The sequence below is a fragment of the Piliocolobus tephrosceles genome, chromosome 6 (assembly GCF_002776525.5).
Source record: "Piliocolobus tephrosceles isolate RC106 chromosome 6, ASM277652v3, whole genome shotgun sequence".
Classification (NCBI taxonomy): domain Eukaryota; kingdom Metazoa; phylum Chordata; class Mammalia; order Primates; family Cercopithecidae; genus Piliocolobus; species Piliocolobus tephrosceles.
The window spans coordinates 51,842,070-51,865,515 of NC_045439.1; the positions used below are offsets into that span (position 1 = coordinate 51,842,070).

Sequence of the window (23,446 nt, forward strand, 5' to 3'; positions counted from 1 at the left end):
AAAGAAAAGAAAAGAAAAGAAAAGAAAAGAAAAGAAAAGAAAAGAAAAGAAAAGAAAAGAAAAGAAAAGAAAAGAAAAGAAAGAGAGGCAGAGAGAGAGAGGCAGAGGAAGAGAAGAGAGGACAGGAGAGGAGAGGAGAGGAGAGGAGAGGAGAGGAGAGGAGAGGAGAGGAGAGGAAAAAGAAAAAGAAAAGGAAAGGAAAAGAAGGGAAGGAAGGAAGAGAAAACTCTTCCCTATCACCGTAATTCCCAGCATCCCACATACATTTCCTTACATACTGACAAAATACTCAGTTCCTTTTCTACCAATCATTCCTCAACTAATTGCAACCTGATTTTTACCTCTTTCATTCCATGAAAGGATTAACTCAGATCCCCCAATGTCCCAAATGCCATATTCTACAAATACCCATTAATCCTTATTTGACTACTCTGGTATTTTATACTTCTGGTCTCTACCCCTTTCTTAAAATTCTCTCTTCTCCATTTTGTTCAGTAAAATATGGCAGTGACAAAAAGACAAATATTGTATAATTTCACTTATATGACATTCCCAGAGTAGTCAAATTCATAAAGACAGAAAGCAGAAGGGTAATTGTTGAGATATGGGGGAAGGTGGAGGGACAGGGGATAACGGGGAGGCAGGCAGAATGGGGAATTAGTGTATAATGCGTACAGAGTTTCATTTAGAGAAGATGAAGAGTTCTGGACTTGGCTAGTGGTGATGATTATATGAGAATATGAATGTACTTACCACCACACGATATACACTTAAAAGTTGTTAAAATGGTAAATTTCATGCTATATGTAATTTGCCACAATAAAAATAAAATAAATTATCTCCTATCAGCTCCCATGATCATTCTCTTCTTACACTTGAAATATTCCTTTGCAGTATCCTTTGGGAACTGCTTCTACTGAATACTGCTAATTCTCAGTGTTGGGGCTTCAGTTGAAATCCTTTCCTCGGATGAACTATCTACTCCCATGCCTTCTACTACCTTCACACTTAAGGCTTCTGAATCTACTTATCTACACTTAGATACCCTACTGCATCCTGAATTGCTCTAGTAGATGGCCCCACAGGTACTGGAAACACAAACTGGGAGTGTTCTCTTCTCCATTCACATCTAGTCTCTCACCAGTATTACCCATTTTAGTGCTACCAACCATCTGCCAAGCACAAGTTGGCAAACTTTCTCTGCAAAGGGCCAGGTCGTAAAAACTTTAGGCCTTATAGGCCATATGGACTCTGGTACAACTATTCACGTCTGCTGCTGCAGCATGAAAGCCAGTCATAAACATATTATGAATGAGTTAATGAATGTAGGTGCATATAAAAACACTTCATGAATACTGAGATTTGACTTTTTTTTTACATTTTTACATTTCTCAAAATATTATTCTATTTCCCAACCATTTAAAATGTAAAAACTATTCTTGGTTCATGGGCATAAAAAAAGGAAGTGAGCTACATGTGGCTCACAGGTTGCAGTCTGCCAACCCCAACCTAACTCAGAACTTGGGAGATCAGCTTTAATCCTGTCTTCTCCTTTATCTGCCACACTTCTATATAGTGAGGTTATTCGTGTCATTCTTACTTTGCATACTTCTCAACTTTGTTTCTTCTGTCATTACCATAGTTCAGGCCTACATCTTCATTTTAGAAAACTACAATAACCTCTTAACTAGTCTGCCGGCATCAAATACCGCCCCATGAAATCTGTTCTTGCTAGCTCTGCCAAAAAATCTTTCTAAAACAGAAATATGACCATGTAACTAAACTGCTTGAAAACCTTCAACAACGGCTAACCTAAGAAGTCCTAGCTCCCTGGCATGGTATCCAAAACCCATCATGATCTAGCCACTACCATCTTTTCAGCTCTGTTCCCTACCACTCTCTACACCTCACATTGTATGGTTCAACAACGCACTGTACTCTTGCAGCTCTGTGCCTTTACATGATATCCCATCAATGAGGAATGAGACCCCACTATCTGCTTGATGAAGCGATTCAATGCTCAGGCATTGCCTCCTCTGTAAAGCCTTTCCTCCAGCATAAGCAGTAATTGCTTTAGCTTCTGTATTTCCTCTATACTTTCTCTATCTCCTACATAAATCATTTTTTTTTTACTGGCTTACATGTCCTTTTCCCCAACTAAAATATGTAGTGCTTACCCTTACTATGTCTTGATCCTAGCTGACATGCAAATATTTAAAATCCAATATAACCAGGCCGAGCGTGGTGGCTCACGCCTGTAATTTCAGCACTTTGTGAGGCCAAGGCGGGTGGATCATTTGAGGTCAGGAGTTCGAGACCAGTCTGGCCAATTTTGTGAAACCCCATCTCTACTAAAAATGCAAAAATTAGCTGGGCGTGGTAGCACACGCCTGTAATTCCAGCTACCCGGGAGGCTGAGGCAGGAGAATCACTTGAACTTGGGCAGCAGAGGACACACTGAGCCAAGATCACACCACTGCACTCCAGCCTGGGCGAGACCATGAGACTCCGTCTCAAAAAAAAAAAAAAAAAAAATCCAATATAACCTCCTACACGTTAAGACACACAAACGACTTAATGGTACATACAAGTCCTTTCAAATAAAACAAACTGTTTACAGTTGCACACATCACCACGCCATTTCTCAAGGCTTTTCCATTGTATCTATCAACCCCCTATCCCTGGAATCTCCCTCCCCTCCCCACCCACCCAAAAAACCTAACTAGTACTTACCCAAACTTTAAAAATTTCTGGCATTACATGCTTTAAGTGGTCTACCTTAGAATTCCTACACTGGTTTAGACATATCTAGACCACTACACTAAATCTTTTATAATGACCTATTTGTGTCTACAGCTAACACACGACTATCTTGAAAATGCACTATTCATCTCCGTAGCCCTATTACCTAGCATAATGCCTAGCATAAAAGAGATATATAATAAATGTTAGCAAAATGCAGCAATCAAGGGTGAGAAATGATATCTGATTTTAGCTTTCCACCTTTAATTCTTACCACATCATTTAGAAAGTGAAGTTCATAACTGCTGATATTTACAGGTCCTAAGTGGTTTTAGTAAAATAGTCAAAGATGGATATTTATAAGATGTATGGGTTTGTTTTTTTTTTTTAATTTCTTGTAGAGATGAGGTCTCACTTTGTTGCCCAGGCTGGTCTAAAACACCTGGCCTCAAGGGGTCCTCCCACTTCAGCCTCCCAATGTGCTAGGATTACAGGCATGAGCCACTGCGTCGGGCTCTGAAGTTTAAAGTGCTATTTTAGGATCAATACTAATTTCTACCAGCAATTAATGAAGCAAACACATAATGAAAAGAATAATCTCGGTTTCAAATTCAGTATTAAACATTCTGTGTATGTACCTAACAGAATATCTCAATTCCAAGCTCCAAATCATACAATAAAATTAAATAGATTAAATAGATTACAATACCGCTTCCATTTTTAGACTTCTTCTGCCCTGGTTTCTTCTTTGAGGCAGCTGCTTCAGAGGGAGGGGTGGGCTGTTTAGTAACTGGGACAGGTTCTACTTTTTTGCCAGGAATCTTTGATGCATCACTTTCTTTGATGACCTGCTCTTCAAGTACAGGCTTTTGTTTCTTTTCCTTCTTTTTTCTTTCCCTAACATTACTTGAAGTTTCAACCACATTCAATGGAACAGGTACAACCTGATCATCTTCTACTGCCAAAGCATCTGATAATTTAAAGTCTCGAGGTACACTCTCAGAATCAGATTCATGGAGGTTTCCATTCTGGATTTCTTTCTTTTTATTCTTTTTCTTTTCTGCTTTCTTTTTATCTGTTTTGGTAGGAATAAGCTTTTGTTCTCTTTTCTGTTTTGCAAGAACTTCATCATATAATGTTTCTTTCATGAAAAGCCAGAAGAAGAGGAAAATTACTGTAATAACTATTGAAGGAATAAGAACAATAAAATATGCTGACTCATAAAACTCCATGGTACTTTTGTCAATGTGATCCTATAAAACCTAAATAGGGAAGAAGGAGGGGACAAAAAAAAGAACCTGTCAGTCTCATAAACATTAAAGTCAAAACTGCTGCTCTTTTAAGTGGCATTTCAAATCTAACCTGACCTACAAATCTAAACAGGTTAGTTCTTTAAATCACATTCTTGATTTATTTGCCAACAATTCATACATACTATGAAAAGTAAGATGAGTGGTAACTAGAAAGAGTAGAACACATCCTTCCATTTCTAAATCATGTGAAAATGTCCTAATTGAAGAGAAAAATTTTAAATATACATTACTTTCTTTTCCCCAAATATCCACTTTTGGTATTTTATTAGTAGTTAAATTTTTTTGTTTATTGCACAGTGTTGATAACTACTTGTGAAAACAAAGAGGCACTATTACCAACTCAATGGATACTCATTAAAAGTGTCATATTCTGAAACACACACACACACGCAAAAAGAGGTGGTTTATTTACAGATTAAGACCAGTCACAAACTGCTTGCATCTTTACACCAGTGACTCTCAGCCTCATGATGTGGTGGGATCTATCAAGGATATAAAAATCTAATAAAATCAAAATCAAAATGTTAGGATGTGGCATTTGGCATTAAAATAAATTAAAGATCAGGCGCAGTGGCTCACGCCTGAATCCCACCACTTTGGGAGGCTGAGGCGGATGGATCACTTGAGCCTAAGGAGTTCCAGTCCACCCTGGGCAACACGGCGAAACGCTGTCTCTACAAAAAACAAAAACAAAACAAAACACCAAGAAAATTAGCTGGGCTTAGTTAAAATGAGCCTGTAGTCCCAGCTACTTGGAGGCTGAGGTGGGAGGATCACCTGAGCCTTGGAAGTCAAGGCTTCAGTGAGCTGTGACTCTGCCACTGCACTCCCGCCTGGGCAACACAGCAAGGCCCTGTCTCAATAAAGTAGTGAAATAAATTACAAGTTAGGAACTTATCTCAGTTTTTTAAAGGCACCCCATACTGCACAAAACAAGTTATTCAGCAAAAGCGAGGCTGCCATCAACATCCTACCGAAACTGCTAAATAAAAGGCTTTACCTCATCAATAGAACATCGGCCCTACTTTTAGACTGACTCAGTAAGTATGGCGGCAGGGAGGAAAGATGTAACTTGACTACCAACATCTGCCTCGAATACAGATATTGTATCACTTACGTGAAGGGTAGTTTCCCCTAAAAGTAAATTTCAAAGTAAAAATTATTCTGATGTTGAGATTCTACATACTGATGCTCCTTACAAACATGCATAAGCCACATAAAAGTGACTTGTATTCTTATGTCATCTCAAGTGTGTTGTAGAAAAAGACAAGGTATATAATACAGACATAATTAAACATCAGGACATGTTTAGGATAAAGCAAATTAAAGTTAATTTCTGCACTTTTAATGTAAAAATAAATCTAAGAATGTTTAAAGTGTTCAAATTATTGATTTGGAGAATCTTGATACGTAATGATTAGATAAAGAAACCAATTCTACCTAAACAGGGGACTTACTCTAAGAATTATTTTACACCTAAGAAAACATCTGATTTTAAATTGGACAAATGTGAGGTTACTGAATGTAAGACTTTGCCAGAACTGTAACACCACAGGTTTGAACTGCACTGGTCCACTTACACATGGATTTTTTTTTTAACCAATTGTTACTGAAAATACGGTATTCACTGGACATGAAATCTTAAGTATATGGAAGGCCAACTTTGTATACTTGGGTTCCACAGGGACTATTTCAAGACTTTGAGCATGCTTAGATTTAGGTATATGCGGGGGTCCTGAAACCAATCTCCCGCATATGCCAAGGAATGACTGTCGTTTGTTCAACAGACATGTTATTAATCTATATGACTGAAGTAACATTTCATACTTCCATAAGCAATTTTTAAATAGTATTAGTTAAACCCTAGATTTACTAAGACAAGGTTCTAACACGTTAAGGGGGAAAAGGAATCATGTGCTAACAAAATACTAAAAGAAACTCCATACAGAATTGTTTCCCTGATCATTCAAATTAACATGAACTGTCCAGGTTTTTAAATTAGACATATTTTATTGGGCCTGCGTAAGTGTGATTCGTCACCCAGGAATGCTTTTAAAGAGCCCAGAATTTTCTTTTCAAACATAACATCCACAGAATACACAGCCTATTCAACATAAGCTGGGAAGCCAAGGGAGAAAAAACACAAAACAATGAGTTGGAATGCTTCAAATTTTTGTTTTGGTGAAGAAGAGGCGCTGAGGCACTTAGCAGCAGTAACAGAAGCTGAAAAAAGGGGCAAAAGTCAAAAAGGCCTATATGAATAAGCTGCAGCCCCGTACAAACGTAGGTCTTAGGAAAGCAGAAATTATGATCAAGCACAGCAAATTCACCTGCATAGAAAGAAAAAGTAGCAAATGTTCAAGGAGAAGAAAGGCTATGAGACCACAAGAATTCTGAAACAACGATTCTTCAAACGTTTTAATGATTTTCTAGTTTCCTTTTCCAGGTCCCATATATAGGCCTGAAGAAATCAAGCTTTCTGCCTCTGGATTTTCATGGAAGTCCCTCTTCACGCAATTCAATTCACCTTCACTTGAGCTCATGTGAGACTCACTATGCATTTAGAGGAACCTACGTAGACACAAAGAGATTAAGAATCAAGAAAATGTTTGCTACAGCCATAAAAAGGAATGAGATCATGTCTTTTGCAGGGAATGGAAGAAGCTGGAAGCCATCATCCTCAGCAGACTAACACAGGAACAGAACACCAAACAATGCATGTTCACACTCGTAAGTGGGAGTTGAACAGAGAACATACGGACCCAGAGAGGGGAACAACACACACCAGGGCCTGTTGGCGGGTGGGGGTTGAGGGGAGGGAACTTAGAGGATGGGTCAACAGGTGCAGCAAACCACCATGACATACATATACCTATGTAATAAACACGCACGTTCTCCACATGTATCCTGCTTTTTTTTTTTTTAGAAGAATAAAAAAGAAGAAAATGTTTGCATTTCTTTAATTCAATAATCCCAATTCTTTATCCTTAGGAATTTATTTGCAAGAAAAAAAAACATATAGAAAGATGTTCACAGGCCAGGTGCGGTGGCTCACGCCTGTAATCCCAGCACTTTGGGAGGCCAATGCAGGCGGATTACTTGAGGTCAGGAGTTTGAGACCAGCCTGATTAACATGGTGAAACCCCATCTCTACTAAAAGTATAAAAATCAGCCGGGTGTGGTGGTACGCACCTATATAAACCCAGCTACTCAGGAGGCTGACGCAAAAGAATCACCTGAACCCAGCAGGGAGAGGTTGCAGTGACAGTGAGCCGAGATCGCGCCACTGCACTCCAGCCTGGGCAACAAGGCAAGACTCTGTCTTCCAAAAAAAAAAAAAAGTTCACAGCAACATTACATAAAAACTGAAAAAAGAAAACATTCAACATCAGAATGTTTTCAATCAGCAAATATCAACTCAAAATATAGGTATTAAACCATGAACCTAAAACTTCAATTCAATGCTGCTAAAAAGTCAAAATCATATGTATTTATGTGATCGAAATATATTATATACACAAGTTCAGTAACTAAGGAGTTATGCCAAAATCATGGGTACAGTCTCACTTGCCTTAATACTCTAGTTTTAAACTTTGTTTATGAGAAATTCTTAAAATATTATTTTAAAAAGGCAAAACATGAGTGTCTATTGAATAAATACTACCATACCAATTAATATACCTCAGATTCACATTATACCCACGAGCATCAGAATTATATACGGAGGAAAAAACAAGAGACAAATAGGAACTGAAAATGAAACAGGAAAATTCAGGGAAGAACAAACACAGAAAGATTTAAAAGCAGGGAGGCAAAATTGAAAAATAAAAGGAAGGAGGTTGAGAAAACGTTAATTTAGCTCTGGGTGATAAGAACCAGGTCATTAAAATTTTTTAAGTCCACAGTATGCAATTCAATGCATGTTTGTTGAGTTGAAAAATGGAGACATGTAGACACTTATGCTGTTCTTTCACACACGGAAGAAATCATTAACACTGCTGATTTTTGCTAACTCACAACCTGAGTTATTACAAAAAAATTATAATATTTTTACACTTTTTTTTAAAGAAATGGGGTCTCTATATATACACTGCTCAGGCTGGACCACATTGGCTATTCACAATCCCTATGATAGTGCATTGCAGCATCAAACTATAGAGGTCTTCCCACTTCAGCCTCCCAAGTGGCTGCAACTACACTACAGGCATGCACCACCTAGCCTGGCTAACCCTTTGTAGTATTAGTTACCTCTTTAACCTCATCACACACAAGTCATAATAGATTCCAATCTGAAAGCAATAAACAGCCAGTGGTGGTAAATAGGATTTCTCTGTCAAGAGAACCAGGAGACAAATATCCATGGAATGATAGGAAAGTAAGTCCAAACTATTTTAAAACCACATTCCACACCACTGTCTTTTATCTTTTACTTGGACATAAATCTTTCAAGAAACTGATAAAGATACTGACTCTCTTTCTCAAAGAAAAAAAGTATCCACACTCACTAAGTTTTTACATATAATCTCCAGAAGGTTTCTGGATTCCCTGAAGAATATGCCCGGGCCCCAAGTTTAAAATCCTGCTCTACAATGAGAGTTTTCATTCCTGCCCTATCTTAAAAGAACTACAAAAATAATTATAATAAGTTAACATGCATGATATGTAAGTTGTGTTTCATCAGAGTACGTATTACAAATACTAATCAAATAGTTTTAAAATTCTATTTACTTGCCCTCCTATAACTTACATTTGTTCATATAAAAACTGAGACACATCACTGAGTTAAATTTTATAAACTTCTCAGAAGGCACAATGACCCATTTATACTAATATAACAAAGAGGTGAAACCTAAAATTTTAAGTGATATAAAAATCTGGTGGCAATTATTAGAATTTCAATAGAACTGCTTAACCAAAAAGGATAATATATTTATGTATATACAAGACAGACCACACTATTTATATAATAAAACAATGAAACTGTTTCAGCGTGGGACATGTGAAGAAACATCATATGACCATTTAAAATAATTAAGATTGTAATGCAGCAAAATACATTACATAGAAGAAAGATTAAAATTTTTGTGTTGAGTATTATATACACTCATAGATGACACCTAAAAAATGAGAATCGTTACATTTTTTTGAAGGGAGATTATTACAAACATTTTACTGTTTAATTGTTCAACTTTTAAAATTTCACATTAAAACAATAATTTAAGTAACCAACCTGAATGCACAGTACTAAACTTCAACAGCTTAAATATATAAACATAAGAATTATTCATATTATGAGAAAAAACTGAGGCAGTTTGATAAGTATACTATTAAATTTCAAGTAATACAACAACTTTGAATTATATTTTCTTACTCTAGGGTTTCAGTTGCTCTTGCTTCTGCTATCCTTTTCTTCACATTAAAAACACTGAAAGCAAATGACACAAAAAAAATTTTATCAATATTTCTGTACTTCAATTGACACAATTTTATCAGTTAGGGTGACTCAAAAAAACCATTAGCAAAAACTTAACAAATCAAAATTCAAGACTGAAATCTGAACACAGTGAAAGTATTTTTCCACCAAAAAACATACAAAGCAAGCAGACACATTTGAAAAAAACAAAAGCAGTAAGTTGAGGGAAAGGTAATTTTCAACATAGGAATGCAAAATTCCATAAAAGTTCTGGTATAAATCAACAGACAACTAAACGAATACACCCTTAAGATATACAGGCTCCCAGAGCAGCCTATAAGAGCTTGATTTCATTATCTGAATACAGTTAAAATATGACAGAAGTAGCTGTGAGGCCTAAGCTGAAAGCTATTATTACAGGTTATTTGTAAAAATAATGTTCATAGGTTAAAAAAACAACAACAAGAACAAAAAAAGCTATCTGTAATCTGATCACACTGAATCTAAATACGTGGCATTCCAAACGTGCCACTCTTCATACCACGTTTACCTTTCTTTAAACCCACAATACTATCTCACGTTTTTTTAACCAGACACGTTAATCTTTTTTTAAGAAAAATGATTTATGGTTAAGTACTCTACAGTGATAAAAAGTTTACTATTGGTAAATTTCCATTCCGCAAAAGGTTTAGCTACAATGAACTCCTCCTGCTAAAATTAAATATTAGGCATCATGTAGTTGATAACCTTCGAATATAGTATGTGTGTTATATTGTAGATACATCCTGAGCAAAAGTAAATTATTTTAAGATTAGTAAATAGCAATATAATGAAGCAGTAAAATGGAAGGCAAGAGTCTTGACTTTTAGTTCCAATTCGGCCTTCACTCAGTCTTACTTAAAAATTTTAACCATGAGTTTCTTCTCACATGGCTTTAGGGTCCAAACTACTTGCATGATCTTGGATATGCCAGCCAAAAAATGTAAGTGGTCCCCCGTTGGTGGTGCCCAGAGTACCCACGGTAGAAGCAAATGCATAACCTCTTCCGTGGAATCCTTCCCCAAGTCAGGCTCCTTAAGGTTTTTAAAAATTATTATCCAGATATGAGCCCACAAAAAAATAACAGAACATGTGATAAGCCATCATGAACAAGAGGCAGAAGAAACAAGCTAAAGAATTAGATCCCCAACTGCACTCCAGCCTGGGCAACAGAGCAATATTCCGTCTCAAATAAATAAATAAATAAATAAAATAAACACATAAATAAAACCAAATGGATAGGTTAAAAATAGTTGCAAGGAGATCAATTAAAATGACTTTCAATAGTTTAAGTAGATCTGATGACAGTAAATCAATTTCAACACAGAAATACTTGGAACAACTAAGAAAACTCAACTATCTGAAAGTGAGTGAGGACTCTAGTAAGACAATTCCCACATGTCATGCTTGGAAGGTTCCATAAATGAGAAAACCCCTTGCCAAGATTAAGAATATAGGAATACGTTCCTATCTCGGAGTTGTAGATCAGATTTTGAAGAAAATATGGGACCACTAGCTAGAAAAGATCAGCAGTCAACCAAGTGGGAAAAATCAGCAGGAGGAGGCTACTATGGATTCTAAATCAGGCAATCAGAGGAACCACTTTCTAAAGTTCCATTTAAAGCACCTCACCTTATCCCTGCAATCAAATCTAAAAATCTTTGCCTTGTCCTTTGTATGAAATCTCCACCTAACCTTCAAAACCCAGCTTAAATCCAACCTATGAATATGTAATTTCAACTCTCTTCCACAATAAGTCTTTATTATTCATTTGTTATTTAGCACTGACCATATGTCAGGACTGCTCTAGGACATTCTGAGTAGACAGCAGTAAAAGGGCCACAAACCCTGCACTTACAGAGCTAACATTCTACTAAGTGGTAAGACAGACCAACAATTAGTATGCAGTATATGAAAGGGCAATAAGTAGCAAGAATAGTGATAAGCAGGGAAGAGAAATAGGGAGAACAGGAAGATGTGGACAGTGGTTAAATTTTATTTATTTATTTATTTATTTATTTAGAGACAGGGTTTTGCCATGTTGCCCAGGCTGGTCTCAAACTCCTAATGGTTAAAATTTAGAGTAGAATGGTCAGAGATGATTTCATTTTTAAAAAATGACATCTCAATAAAGACCTGAAATAAGTGAAAGATAGAGCCATGTTGCTATCCGTATCTAAGTGAAGAGCAAAACACAGTGAATGAGGGAAGAGCAAGCACGAAGACCATGAGACAGTAACATACCTGCTATATATGAGCAAGAGCAGTAAGGACAACGTGGTTCAGGCAGAATGAACAGAAGGATAAACTGATGAGGTCAAAGAGAATTTGAAAGGGAGAGGGGATGTGGTTAACAATTCATGTTGTTTCTTACAGGAAAAGGATTGTGGCTAACGCTCTCAGTAATATGGGAAAACTACTGGAGGGGTGTGACTAGCGAAGGGTGTAGGGAGAAAGTGAAATCAGGGAAAACTGTTAGGTGACAACTGAAATAATTTAGAGATGATGGTAGCAGGTGAGGTGGTCAAATTTTTGATACTTTATAAACGTAGAGCCAAGATGATTTGCTGATGGACTGGATATAGGGTATGAGACAATAAACAAAGCCAAAGGCAATTCCAAAGCTTTTAGACTAGGCCAAAAACAAAGGAGCTGCCCTTTACTGAGATAGGGGAATGTGGCAGGGACATGGTTAAGGTTGAAGATAAGGAGTTAGGTTTTAGGTAAGTGGAGATGTCCAGTAGACAACTAAATAAAAGAGTTGTCACCTGAGAAGTGAAGGCTAGAGATATAAATTTGGAAGTATTCAGCAAAAGGATTATATTTAAAGCCATAAACTTGGATAAAATCCCAAACAAATGCGTATAAATAGAGACCAGGTCTCAAGACTGAAGCACTGAGATTCAACAACAGGAAGATGAAGAACTCTCGAGGGAGAGAGGAGAGGTAGAAAGAAAACCAGGAGTGTGCTGTCCTGGATGCCAGACGAATACAGTCTATGAAGGAGGAGAGATGGATCAATTTTGTCAAATGGGGTTGGTAAGTAAAACACAATGAAAACTAGTAATTGACTTCTGAATTTAGCAACATAGACGTTACTGGTGACTTTAACCAAAGCAGTAGAGTAGTGGTGATCAAAACCTGATTGAAACGAATTTAAAAGTTAGAAGAACTCTAGCAAGTGTGAACAACTCTTTGAAGCAGCCTTCCTGTGAAAGGATAAAGAGAAATAAGATGGAACTTGGAGGAGAATATGAGGTTAAGAGTTTGGTTTTTAAAGATGGGAGAAATTACAGCATGATAATATGCTGACAAAAAAACAATTCAGTAGAAAGGGAAAGACTAATGATGCAGGAGTGAGAGGCAATGTTTTCAAATGGCAAGAAAGGACAGAATTTGGACAAGTAGATAGACTGATTGGCCTTAAATGGTACCACAGACAGTTCATCTGTAGGAATACAGAGAAGGAAGAATACAAAAGCACAGACCCAGGACTGTAGCAGATGGTATAGACGTTTGTGAAAATTCTGTTCCTAATGCTACGATTCTCTTTATGAAATGAGAAGCAAAGTCATAAGCAGAGAATAAGTGTAAAAAAGATGGTGGCCAGGCATGGTGGCTCACGCCTGTAATTCTAGCACTCTGGGAGGCCAAGGAGAAAGGATTGCTTGAGCCCAGAGTTCAAGACCATCCTGGGCAACATAGCAGAACCCTGTCTCTACAAACAATAGAAAACTAGCTAGACATAGTGGCATGCACCTGTAGTCCCAGAAGATCAGAAGAACAAGGCAGAAAGATCACTTGAGCACAGGAGCTCAAGGCTACAGAAAGTCATGATTTCACCTCTGCGCTCTAGCCTGGGTGACAGAGGGAGACTCTGTCTCAAAAAACAAAAAAAAAAAACAAACAAAAAACCAGTGTTGAAGGTCTTATAAAACACATTACAATTATTGTTGTAGTTTTCATTCTTTGTAAGTTGCACTCGTTTTAATTTTCCACTTAGGTTTTTGAATGCAGGGTATTTAACAGTGTTCACAAATACATTTGCTGACTTTAAATGAATTTATAATCTCACTGAGAAAGGAAGTATATAGTATCTACAAAACTAACTAGAGCAAAAAGCCTAACTTGAGCCTCCATGTGGTTCTACTCTTCCAGCTCAAGCACCCTGTCCACAGCTAGTTCTCCTCCTAAAATTCCAGAGCACTTATTCTTTATTTATATACACATGCACAGAATTCTATGAGACAGTAAATGGTTTCAACTAATACAGCAAGGCAGCAACATATTGCAGTATGATAAAGATAAGAAAATAATAATTGAATTCAAAATCTAAAACAAATCCAAATACATACAAAAATTCAGTTTACTGTAAGTTATTTCCAATCAGTAGAAGGCTGTATCATTCAAATCAACTAAAAACATGCAAATAAAGTTTCAAACATAAGAAAAAATATAAAGCACTTGAGGGCTAGGCGTGGTGGCTCACACCTATAATCCCAGCACCTTCAGAGGCCACAGCGTGTGGATCACTTGAGGCAGGAGTTTAGGACCAGCCTGGCCAACATTTTTAAAACCCTGTCTCTACCAAAAATACAAAACTTAGCTGAGTGTGGTGGCACACACCTATAATCCCAGCTACTCAGGAGGCTGAGGCAATGAGAGTCACTTGAATCCAGGAGGCAAAGGGCTGCAGTAAGCCAAGGTCATGCCACTGCACTCCAGCCTGCGTGACAGAGCGAAAATCTATCTGAAAACAAGAAAAAATATAAAGTACTTGAAAACACAAGAAAATACATAGGCTCATTTTACATAGTTCTATATGTTTAAATTTTTGTAAGGATATTCCATTTGCAGTAAGAATTTTTAAAAATAAATGATTCTACCAATCGATTTAAAAAAACAAAAAACTAAACGAGAAAAACAGACAAAGCATTAACCATTTCCTGAAATGGCCATCAAAATGCAAAAACTCATCTAAATTCCTATTGTCCTAGTCAGTCACTACACCAAAAGTATAATGGCCCCGAGTGCACAACACAATTAAACAATTATCTTTTAAAATAAGAGGAAAAACATTCGAAGTAAGCAAAAGACAAAACAATCTAGGAAATCCAAACACTGAATTCCTCAACATGGGAATCTCATTTACAGTATCTTTTCTAAGATTAACTTTATAGACCACACTAAAATTTCAAAGCTATGGTATAATTTCTCCTTTTAAACTGCAAGGCAGTTATTTCTATGACTCACATCTTATTAACACACCCCTTACTTCAGCAATATCCATTCTAAAGTACTGCTACCCCAATCTGAAATGAATACAACTAATGCCAGAAATGAGTAATGAAATTTAATTTCTCCATTAGGTATCATGTCACAACAAATGAGACTTCTATTTTTTAATCAAACTTTTTCCCCTTTCATGAGAATAGATCAATCCATTTGAACAGCTTTCTCAAGAAACTGAAAAGGAATTGCTGAGATGATAGCTGCTGAAAGTATCTTTTAGACTTTTGCTTACTCATCATGCCCAAACCAGCCCATTTTCTCAGGAAAAGACACTGCTCATTTAAAAACAATTCCATAGGAAATAATCTGGTTAAAACTTTATTCTGTTAAAAAAAATCTAATTTCTAATTAGAAAAACTGAAAGCTTTAATACCAAAAAAATTAATAACTTTTTAAAAGTCTTTCAAATCAACACATAAAATCAGTTTTCAAAGACAAAAGAACATAAGTCATCAAAACTGTTCAAAAATTAACATTACAACATGAAATTCATACCAATAATGTAACTGCAAAACAGCTACACCATGTACAGAAGCTTTCCTCCCCTTAAAATCTACCATCTTGACCTACTTTTCCTTTCATAAGATTCCTAAGAAAGGGCCATCTAATCCAACTAGCCACTCAGAGATTAGACCCAGCTGAAACAGGCAGCCAGCCTACGCTTGAAAAGCAGGGATGAACACCTCCCATAAAGCCCCTTTATTTCTTTAGAAAGACAAGTTCTTTTTAGTTTTGATCCAAAATCACATCACCCTGTAACTTCTCCCAGTGGTCCTATCTCTACCCTAACCTTAACAAATCTGTCCAATCCCACTACCACCAGGTAGTCTTAATAACTGATGCTTAAACTTAATGAAATTAAATTTAAGGTGGATCACCTTAGGTCACTCAACAATGGAAGTACTAAAATGATCAGATGAATTAGGTATTATGTCTTTTCTGGGAATAAGCAAGAATAATTTATTCATAAAGGATACAATGATGAATGTCCAATATATCAAAAGTGAATTCAAGAATAATTTATTCTTGCTTATCCCCAGAAAAGACATAATACCTAAAACATTTATTCTTGCTTATCCCCAGAAAAGACATAATACCTAAAACATCTCACAAACTAAACATGAAATGTAAATGAGAATATCAAATACTGTCAAAAATGACTCTACTAAAAAAGTTTTGCTTATGAAAACAAGAATTTTTAAACCTTGTCCAAGAACACCCAATTAAAGGCAAAATAGCCCAAATACAAACCAAAAGTTCGGTATATTATCACAGTGCCATTTCAAATCAGTAAGTTGAAAAAAAAATAGATTTCATAAGTAGTGTTGGCACAAATGCGAAAAAGACACAAGAGAGAGCTTGTTTGCTTTTCCAAAACCCAAAAGTCTCCATTAAGATTTTACAATCATAAATTCTTATCTACAGTCTCTGCCAATCCAGAACATTCCCCTACTGCCCGCTTCCTACCACAAATATTAACATAAAAATGGCTCACAGATCACCTGAGGTCAGGAGTTCGAGAACGGCCTGGCCAACATGGTGAAACCCCATCTCTACTAAAAATACAAAAAATTAGCCGGGCATGGTGGCGGGAGCCTGTTAATCCCAGCTACTCCGGAGGCTGAGGCACGAGAATCGCTTTGAACCTGTGCAGCAGAGGTTGGCAGTGAGCCAAGATTGCGCCACTGCACTCCGCCCTGGGCGACAGAGCGAGACTCCGTCTCAATAAAAAGAAAAAAAAAATGGATCAACGGCCACAAAAGCCCTGGGCGACTCAGGAAAAACTCTTGGGAAGGAAAAATCCCTCTGGAAAAAAACTACCTCTATCCAATCTAGTCTGTACAGTATAGTATTTGCAGATATTTTCCTGTCAAAGGTGAACTTCCAATCAAAATGAACAAGAGTAACACATACAAACAGGGAGTAGATCCCAAAAAACTGATAACAATGTGAAAGACTATTAAAACAAAAATATTAGCCATTAGAGTTATAAAAGAAATCAGCAACACAGAAAACACTCATTAAAAAAAAAAGAAAAATTAGAACTTGAACTTTATAAATTATGTGTATGCACACACAGACATACAAACACCCCCAGAAATTAAAAGCCAAATGGCCTGATAACTATATAAAACTCAATTATCAAACAAGACAGACTTGATTAAAAAACTGACAATGTACCACAAGAAATTATACATAAGGGAAAATATGAAAGAAAAATTAACAGACATAAAGGATACAATGAGAATGTCCAATAAATCAAATGGGAATTCAAGGAGAGGAAAGAACAAAGAAACATAGTGGCTGAGGATTTTCAAAAACTGCTGAAAGCTATGAATCTTCCAATTCAGGAAAGGCAACAAAATTGGAACAGAATAAAAGATATTTAAACATATTTGTAGTAACACTCTGTAACCCAAACAAGTCTTGAAAGCAACACAGAAAAGAGTACTGAAGAAGAAATTTAGACTTATATAGTACTTAGCAATAGAAGCCAAAGGATAATGTAATAAAATCTCTATAGAAACAATGACCATGAATTACCACAGAATTCTAGACCCTGCTGAACATGGGAATACTATTAGTTTTCAGAAGCAATAAGTCTGTCGGCCATGCAACAAACAAAACTGATTAACATTAGTAAATAGTAAAAATTCAGACTTTATATGAAATTTACTAATCCAGAATGTAATTTTTTGAATGAACAGTACCTCTTTCCAACCAGAGTATGACTGACTGAGAAACCAATATTCTTATTCTTTCATTAGGGATTACAGCTGACCTTCGGTTTTCTCTAATAAACTTTTCAGGAATGCACAAAGAGTGCTAGCAAAGAGTTTTCCCTCTCTGGCCCCTCGATTCCAAGCTTCCATGTACAAAGCCATATAAAATTAGGACAAATCTTCACAGATAGTCAAGTACACCAGTTAAATGATGAAAGCCTGAATTTTTTTCTAAACCTTACAATCTATTCTGTAGTCTACATTTTAATTTCTACACTTCTACAACCTACATTTCTCCTTTCTTTTTTTTTTTTTTTTTTTTTTTTTTGAGATAGGGTCTGACTCTGTCACCTAGACTGGAGTGCAGGGGCACGATATTGGCTCACTGCAACCTCCACCTCCGAGGCTCAAGTGATTCTCTGGCCTCAGCCTCCCAAGTAGCTGGGATTACAGGTGCCCGCCACCATGCCTGGCTAATTTTTTTATTTTTAGTAGAGATAGGGTTTCACCATGTTGGCCAGGCTGTTCTTAATCTCCTGACCCTCAAGTGATCCGCCCACCTCAGCCTCCCAAAGTGCTGGGATTACAGGCATAAGCCACCAAGGTGGCCCTTCTACATTTCAATTTTAATATTCATATTCCACAGGGAAATTCCTATCATTGCTATTTAAGAAAAAGCAAAGAGATTCAACATCTACACAAACAGCAAAATCATGAATAAACAGCAAAATCTTACACACAATCTAAAAACAAGTACAAATGAAGAATCCGATAAAATTAAGAAATGTTCTCATTCTGATTCACTGAAATAAAGAGGCATTTGCTTTAATACATTCACAATCTTATGTGTTTATCATTCTCTGAAATTGTACCTTAAAAACTATGGCTTAAGAAAACATTCACTGAAGATTTTTACTCACTTCTTATACAAAGTTTAGTGTATACTACTCAAAAAGTATAAGCCAAATGAGTACCTCTCCTTTTCAAATGTATGTTCTCCCACCTATCTGGGAGCCCAACAGAGTCCAACACAGTGTTGTCAAATATGTAATAACTTTATATCGGTGGTCCTTGTGAGTTCTTCCCTTTGGATTTTTTTTCAAAATAATCCTTCATATATACAGTATATACTGATTCTATTTGTGTTCACTGGTACTCTGAAACACAAAATCAAGGATGTTTTATCATGATATGGTCTTCAATTACAATGCTCTATTCTTGAAGCTGCGAAGTCTGTGACAGAAAAAACATCAAAAAGTACAGATATAATTACCTTGAATTGGAAATAAGTGTAGCTTTCATATATTAACAAAGTTTAAGTCTACAGTGGCAAAAAAAAAAGTTAGTCAAAAAAAGAAAAAAAGGTTCTATTCTTTTGACATCACTCACAATAATAAGAAACCTAGGCAAAAAATTAGTGAGAGAACAGATCTTACTAAGAACAACCATAGGGAGCTAACTAACTCCAAGAAAAAGTAGTCCGTGTGATTTCACCAACTGAAAGTTGGTTTAAGTATGTAAATTATGTAATTAACATAATTAAAACACAGCATACCATGAACCTTCAAAATTTGTGATCGCAAAGACTGCCTTCCAGACAACAGAAATATGAAGTAAGAGGTTGAAAGGTGATCAGTTATCAGAACCTAAAATATAGTTATACCACAAGTAGAGGCTCCTATCCTATAGTAATCCTTAGAATCCATGTTTACAACACAACCACCTCAACAGCCATGCAAACATAGATGTTGCCTTCAGCAGACACAGCTGCCATGATCCTACATTTCAAGTTCCATGAAAGGCTTCTGCTTTCCTCACTATTAGAAGATGCCTGAAGAGTTAGGGGAAAAAAAGTAAAAGCGAGGCCGGGCGCGGTGGCTCACGCCTGTAATCCCAGCACTTTCGGAGGCCGAGGAGGGCGGATCACAAGGTCAGGAAATCGAGACCACGGTGAAACCCCGTCTCTACTAAAAACACAAAAAATTAGCTGGGCGCGGTGGCGGGCGCCTGTAGTCCCAGCTACTCGAGAGGCTGAGGCAGGAGAATGGCGTGAACCCGGGAGGCGGAGATTGCAGTGAGTCAAGATCGCGCCACCGCACTCCAGCCAGGGGGACAGAGCGAGACTCCGTCTCAAAAAAAAAAAAAAAAAAAAAAAAAGGAAAAGCTATTAAATATCATGTACTAAAAATAGAAAGTAGTCAAATTAAAATTGATGAATTTATTTTAGGTAAATCCAGACAATGTTACTAAAAAATACAGGCACATCAAAAGCTATCCACTATAAACCTGTTTTTTCTTTTGAGACGCAGTCTTGCTCTGTTGCCCAGGCTGGAGTGCAGTGGCGCTATCTCAGCTCACTGCAAGCTCAGCCTCCCAGGTTCATGCCATTCTCCTGCCTCAGCCTTCCCAGTAGCTGGGATTACAGGCGCCAGCCACCACACCCAGCTAATGTTTTTGTATTTTTAGTAGAGATAGGGTTTCACCATGTTAGTCAGGATGGTCTCGATCTCCTGACCTCATGATCCGCCGGCCTCGGCCTCCTCAAGTGTTGGGATTACAGCTGTGAGCCACCGTGCCCGGCCACCAAACCAGTCACTATTAAAAAAAAAAAAAAAATCACTCCAATACCTTTTTAAATAAAAGGATTACTAAATCAGGAAAACCCAATACACATTATGGAATGTCTGATTTTGTCAGAACAGTCAATAAACAAGCTATCCTTGGAGACAAGATTGATAAATCCTAAACATGGCTGAATAGTGGCATACATTGGAGAATATTTAAAAGGTTAAACAATAATATCCCAAAGTTGCCAATTAATGGTTTAGAAAGTATCTTAACAATGTACAAAAAAACTCGGTTCTTAGTCTGACCTTACTAACATTTCAATCAATTACTTAAAGATAATCTTGCCAGTTTACAAATGTGGATGAGAACAAAGGGCAAACCAACGAAAGGTTTCAGAACATAAGATTTGTATTATCCTGTGTTACTCTTTGAGCTACCTGGTTAGAATAGCAGAAATTCTGACAACTAGTTCAGATAAGCTGGAATATCACGTTATTAAGTCTACAAACTTACCCCACATAATGAGCTGTTCATTTAACTTGTTTTCATCAAAATGGCTCTTGAAAATTACCACTTTTCAAGCAATGACCTTTTTTGGTATTAGTGACTGTTTACCTAAGCACACACAAAATAAATATTCTGTAGAGTGAAATTTCAACATTTATGATTTCAGGCAAAGACACACTCAATGTTTTATTCAACATAATTACTTCCCGTCAGCGTATATCATATGCAACAGATCTATACTGCACATACAGTATACTGGATGAACCTAGATCTGCTTTGTGTATATACGCAGAGCAAGAAAGTCAATGAGCTTCCAGCTCCTACAACTCTGTCTTTTCTGCTTGCGTTCCATTTCCCGTGTTTTAAACAACTTATGTTTATCTGTTATTGCCCTAGTGGTGCTTTTCTGCACAGACAACTTAAGTGCAGACTGAATTCAAGATAACTCTGAACTCCAGAACGCATGAATTGGTGCAAAAACACAATACAGAGGAAACAGACTCTCCAAAAAGTGACACCCTACCAACCACACTACCATCCACCATCAAATTTTCTTTCTCCTTTGGCAAATACAATTAGCCTTCAATATACTACATTATATTTTACGTATAAAGTGTATTTACTTTCAACTTGTTTATACCTACACAAACTTGTCTTCATTGTTAGATTAATATTTACCTACGTGTGAAAACTGTTTGGGATGAAATATTGCATCATAATTCCCTACTAAAATTAATGGAAATATGCTTTCATTTAATAATTAAGCTTTTAAATTACCAGCAGGGTTTTCAAGAATGAATTCAAAACATCGAATATTTGACTTTCAAGCTGGAGACAACAAGCAAAAATATTCCAGACAACAACGGATACCAGTCCAAACTCAAAAAACGAAAAAAAAAAAAAAAAAATCTACTCTGCTTGAGTGGGAATAGCAACTCCAAAAAAGAATGAAGAAACCCAAGATGAGTGAGATCAAGCAGCAAAAGCAAGAATCGCATTTCAAGACTTAAGGATTCTAACTAATTATTATATAATCATAAATTAGTGTGATGCTAATATCAGATGTGTTCTGTAGAGCTGAATAATATTCAACAAGATTAAAAGACAGATTTGTGCAAAGGAAGGGAAAGATTACTGAACTAGATCACTCAGGATACACTATGAATACTACTCAGGATACATAAGCTGGAATTCAAAAAACAAGACTAAGATAGATAGAAATGAAGATAAAGACTTTCAATAAGGATCCTCCTACTCCAAATAACTTAATAATGGTGTGAAATACTACTTTTGCACCAACCTTTTGCACGAATATAAAAGGAAATGATTTAAAAGATATGGCTAAACTCAAAACTAAGATAAACATCATAGTGGGTGAGAAATGCAATAAAAAATCAAAGTAGCAACCCATATCTTAAGTGGAGTAGAGGGAAGAAGGAACCAGAAAGATGGCTAGATAGTTCAGCTTCTAAAAGTAACAGCAATAAAATAGAACCAGGTTCACCGCCTGATGCCAAGGGGTCAGGATTTGAACAGCTTGTAAAAAGAGGTTTTAAAAAAATAAAAAGGTAAAAAAGGAGAGGGCAGGAGAGGGGAGAAAAACAATGACACTGCAAATCCAGAGCTATAACTTTATAGAAGCTCCAAGCCTGGAGAAACAAGACAACAAAACATCCAATGTCATAGCAAATTAAAAATTAATAATTCCTTAATACAAAGCTAGCGTTCGTTCACATTCCTCAATTGCTTTGTAAGTATTTTGTTATTCCTTGACTGGTATATTTCTTGTCTCCTTTCACCTACTATACCCTATCTCTTTATTTTTCAGTTTCTTACAATTCTTAGAACTTCTAGTTGGGGAGGGAAAAAAAAACAAAAACCAAGCAAGCTAGTCCTAGAGAGTTTCCCAGTGTGAATTTTGTTAATAGTACCCTCACAGTGTTTAAAAAGTTTTTTTTTTTGGGGGGGGGGGGGGGGAGTGTCTATTTCTGATCAATTCGTAAATTCAAAAACAAGATTAAATATCAGGGTTTTGATTTGAACACAAAAGTCATCAAAATAATGAGTCTGTCCAATGTTAAAACCAGGTTTTTTTAAAAATCCAAAACATAGCAAGAAATTTAATGAGAAAAAACAATCATATAAAAACATGAATTCATACCAGATGTTTTATGAAATGGTCTGACAAAGATTTTTTAATTTGAACATGTTAAAGGAACAGATAGAGATTTTCTAAGTAGCAAAAGGGTTGTCAAACAAAAAGAGAATTGAAACCGGTGATTATGAAAAAGCAATTCCAAATCTAAAATATCAAAATTATAGATACTGGCATATAGACTCAACAGATACAACACATTCTAGACAAAATAGAAAAATAAAATGGTAAACTGCTAGACAGTAATGAATTTACCTAGTATGAAGCACAGAGAAGAGAAAAAAATGATAGAACAATCAAAGACACGGGATAAACTAAGACTCCAAGACAAGTCTAACAAGAGAGAAAAGTGACTATAAAAGAAGCAATATTTAAAGAGGTGAGAATTTTTCAAAATTAAGGATTTGATTCCTCATACTGTAAGTACACTCTGAGTACCAGCTGGATACACAGAAGTTTGTCCATATTTATTCAAAATACCAAGCACAAAGATCTACTTCACAATATATGTGCTAAACAATTTAAGAAAACCACATGCAAACACTGGCATCACTGTCAAATATTTACAAAACACTTAGGATGTCAAATAGGGATTGGAGGAGGGACTTCAAAGTTTACTGAATAACTATCCAAAGTTTCTTTTTGAAAACATACAGTATCCCTCAGTATGCATCAAAAATTGGTTATAGGACAC

At 36.4% G+C, this 23,446-nt stretch overlaps 1 protein-coding gene across 12 annotated transcripts in view; it reads right to left on the reverse strand.

Moving 5' to 3' along the window:
- The window catches only part of KTN1 (kinectin 1), a 103,683-nt gene that overhangs the window by 69,033 nt on the left and 11,204 nt on the right, over window positions 1–23,446 (reverse strand). For 9 of the 12 annotated variants that reach the window (XM_023231218.1, XM_023231195.1, XM_023231225.1 and 6 more), the window contains exons 2-3: window positions 9,427–9,480; window positions 3,452–4,004 (exon numbers count right to left, since the gene is read on the reverse strand). In XM_023231218.1, the coding sequence (XP_023086986.1) occupies window positions 3,452–3,974 (523 nt within the window). In that variant the 5' untranslated portion in view covers window positions 3,975–4,004; window positions 9,427–9,480. Of the gene's footprint in view, window positions 1–3,451; window positions 4,005–9,426; window positions 9,481–18,496; window positions 18,653–23,446 lie in introns of those variants that run through there. The other 3 variants (XM_023231241.1, XM_023231175.1, XM_023231178.3) reach the window with 2 other exon arrangements.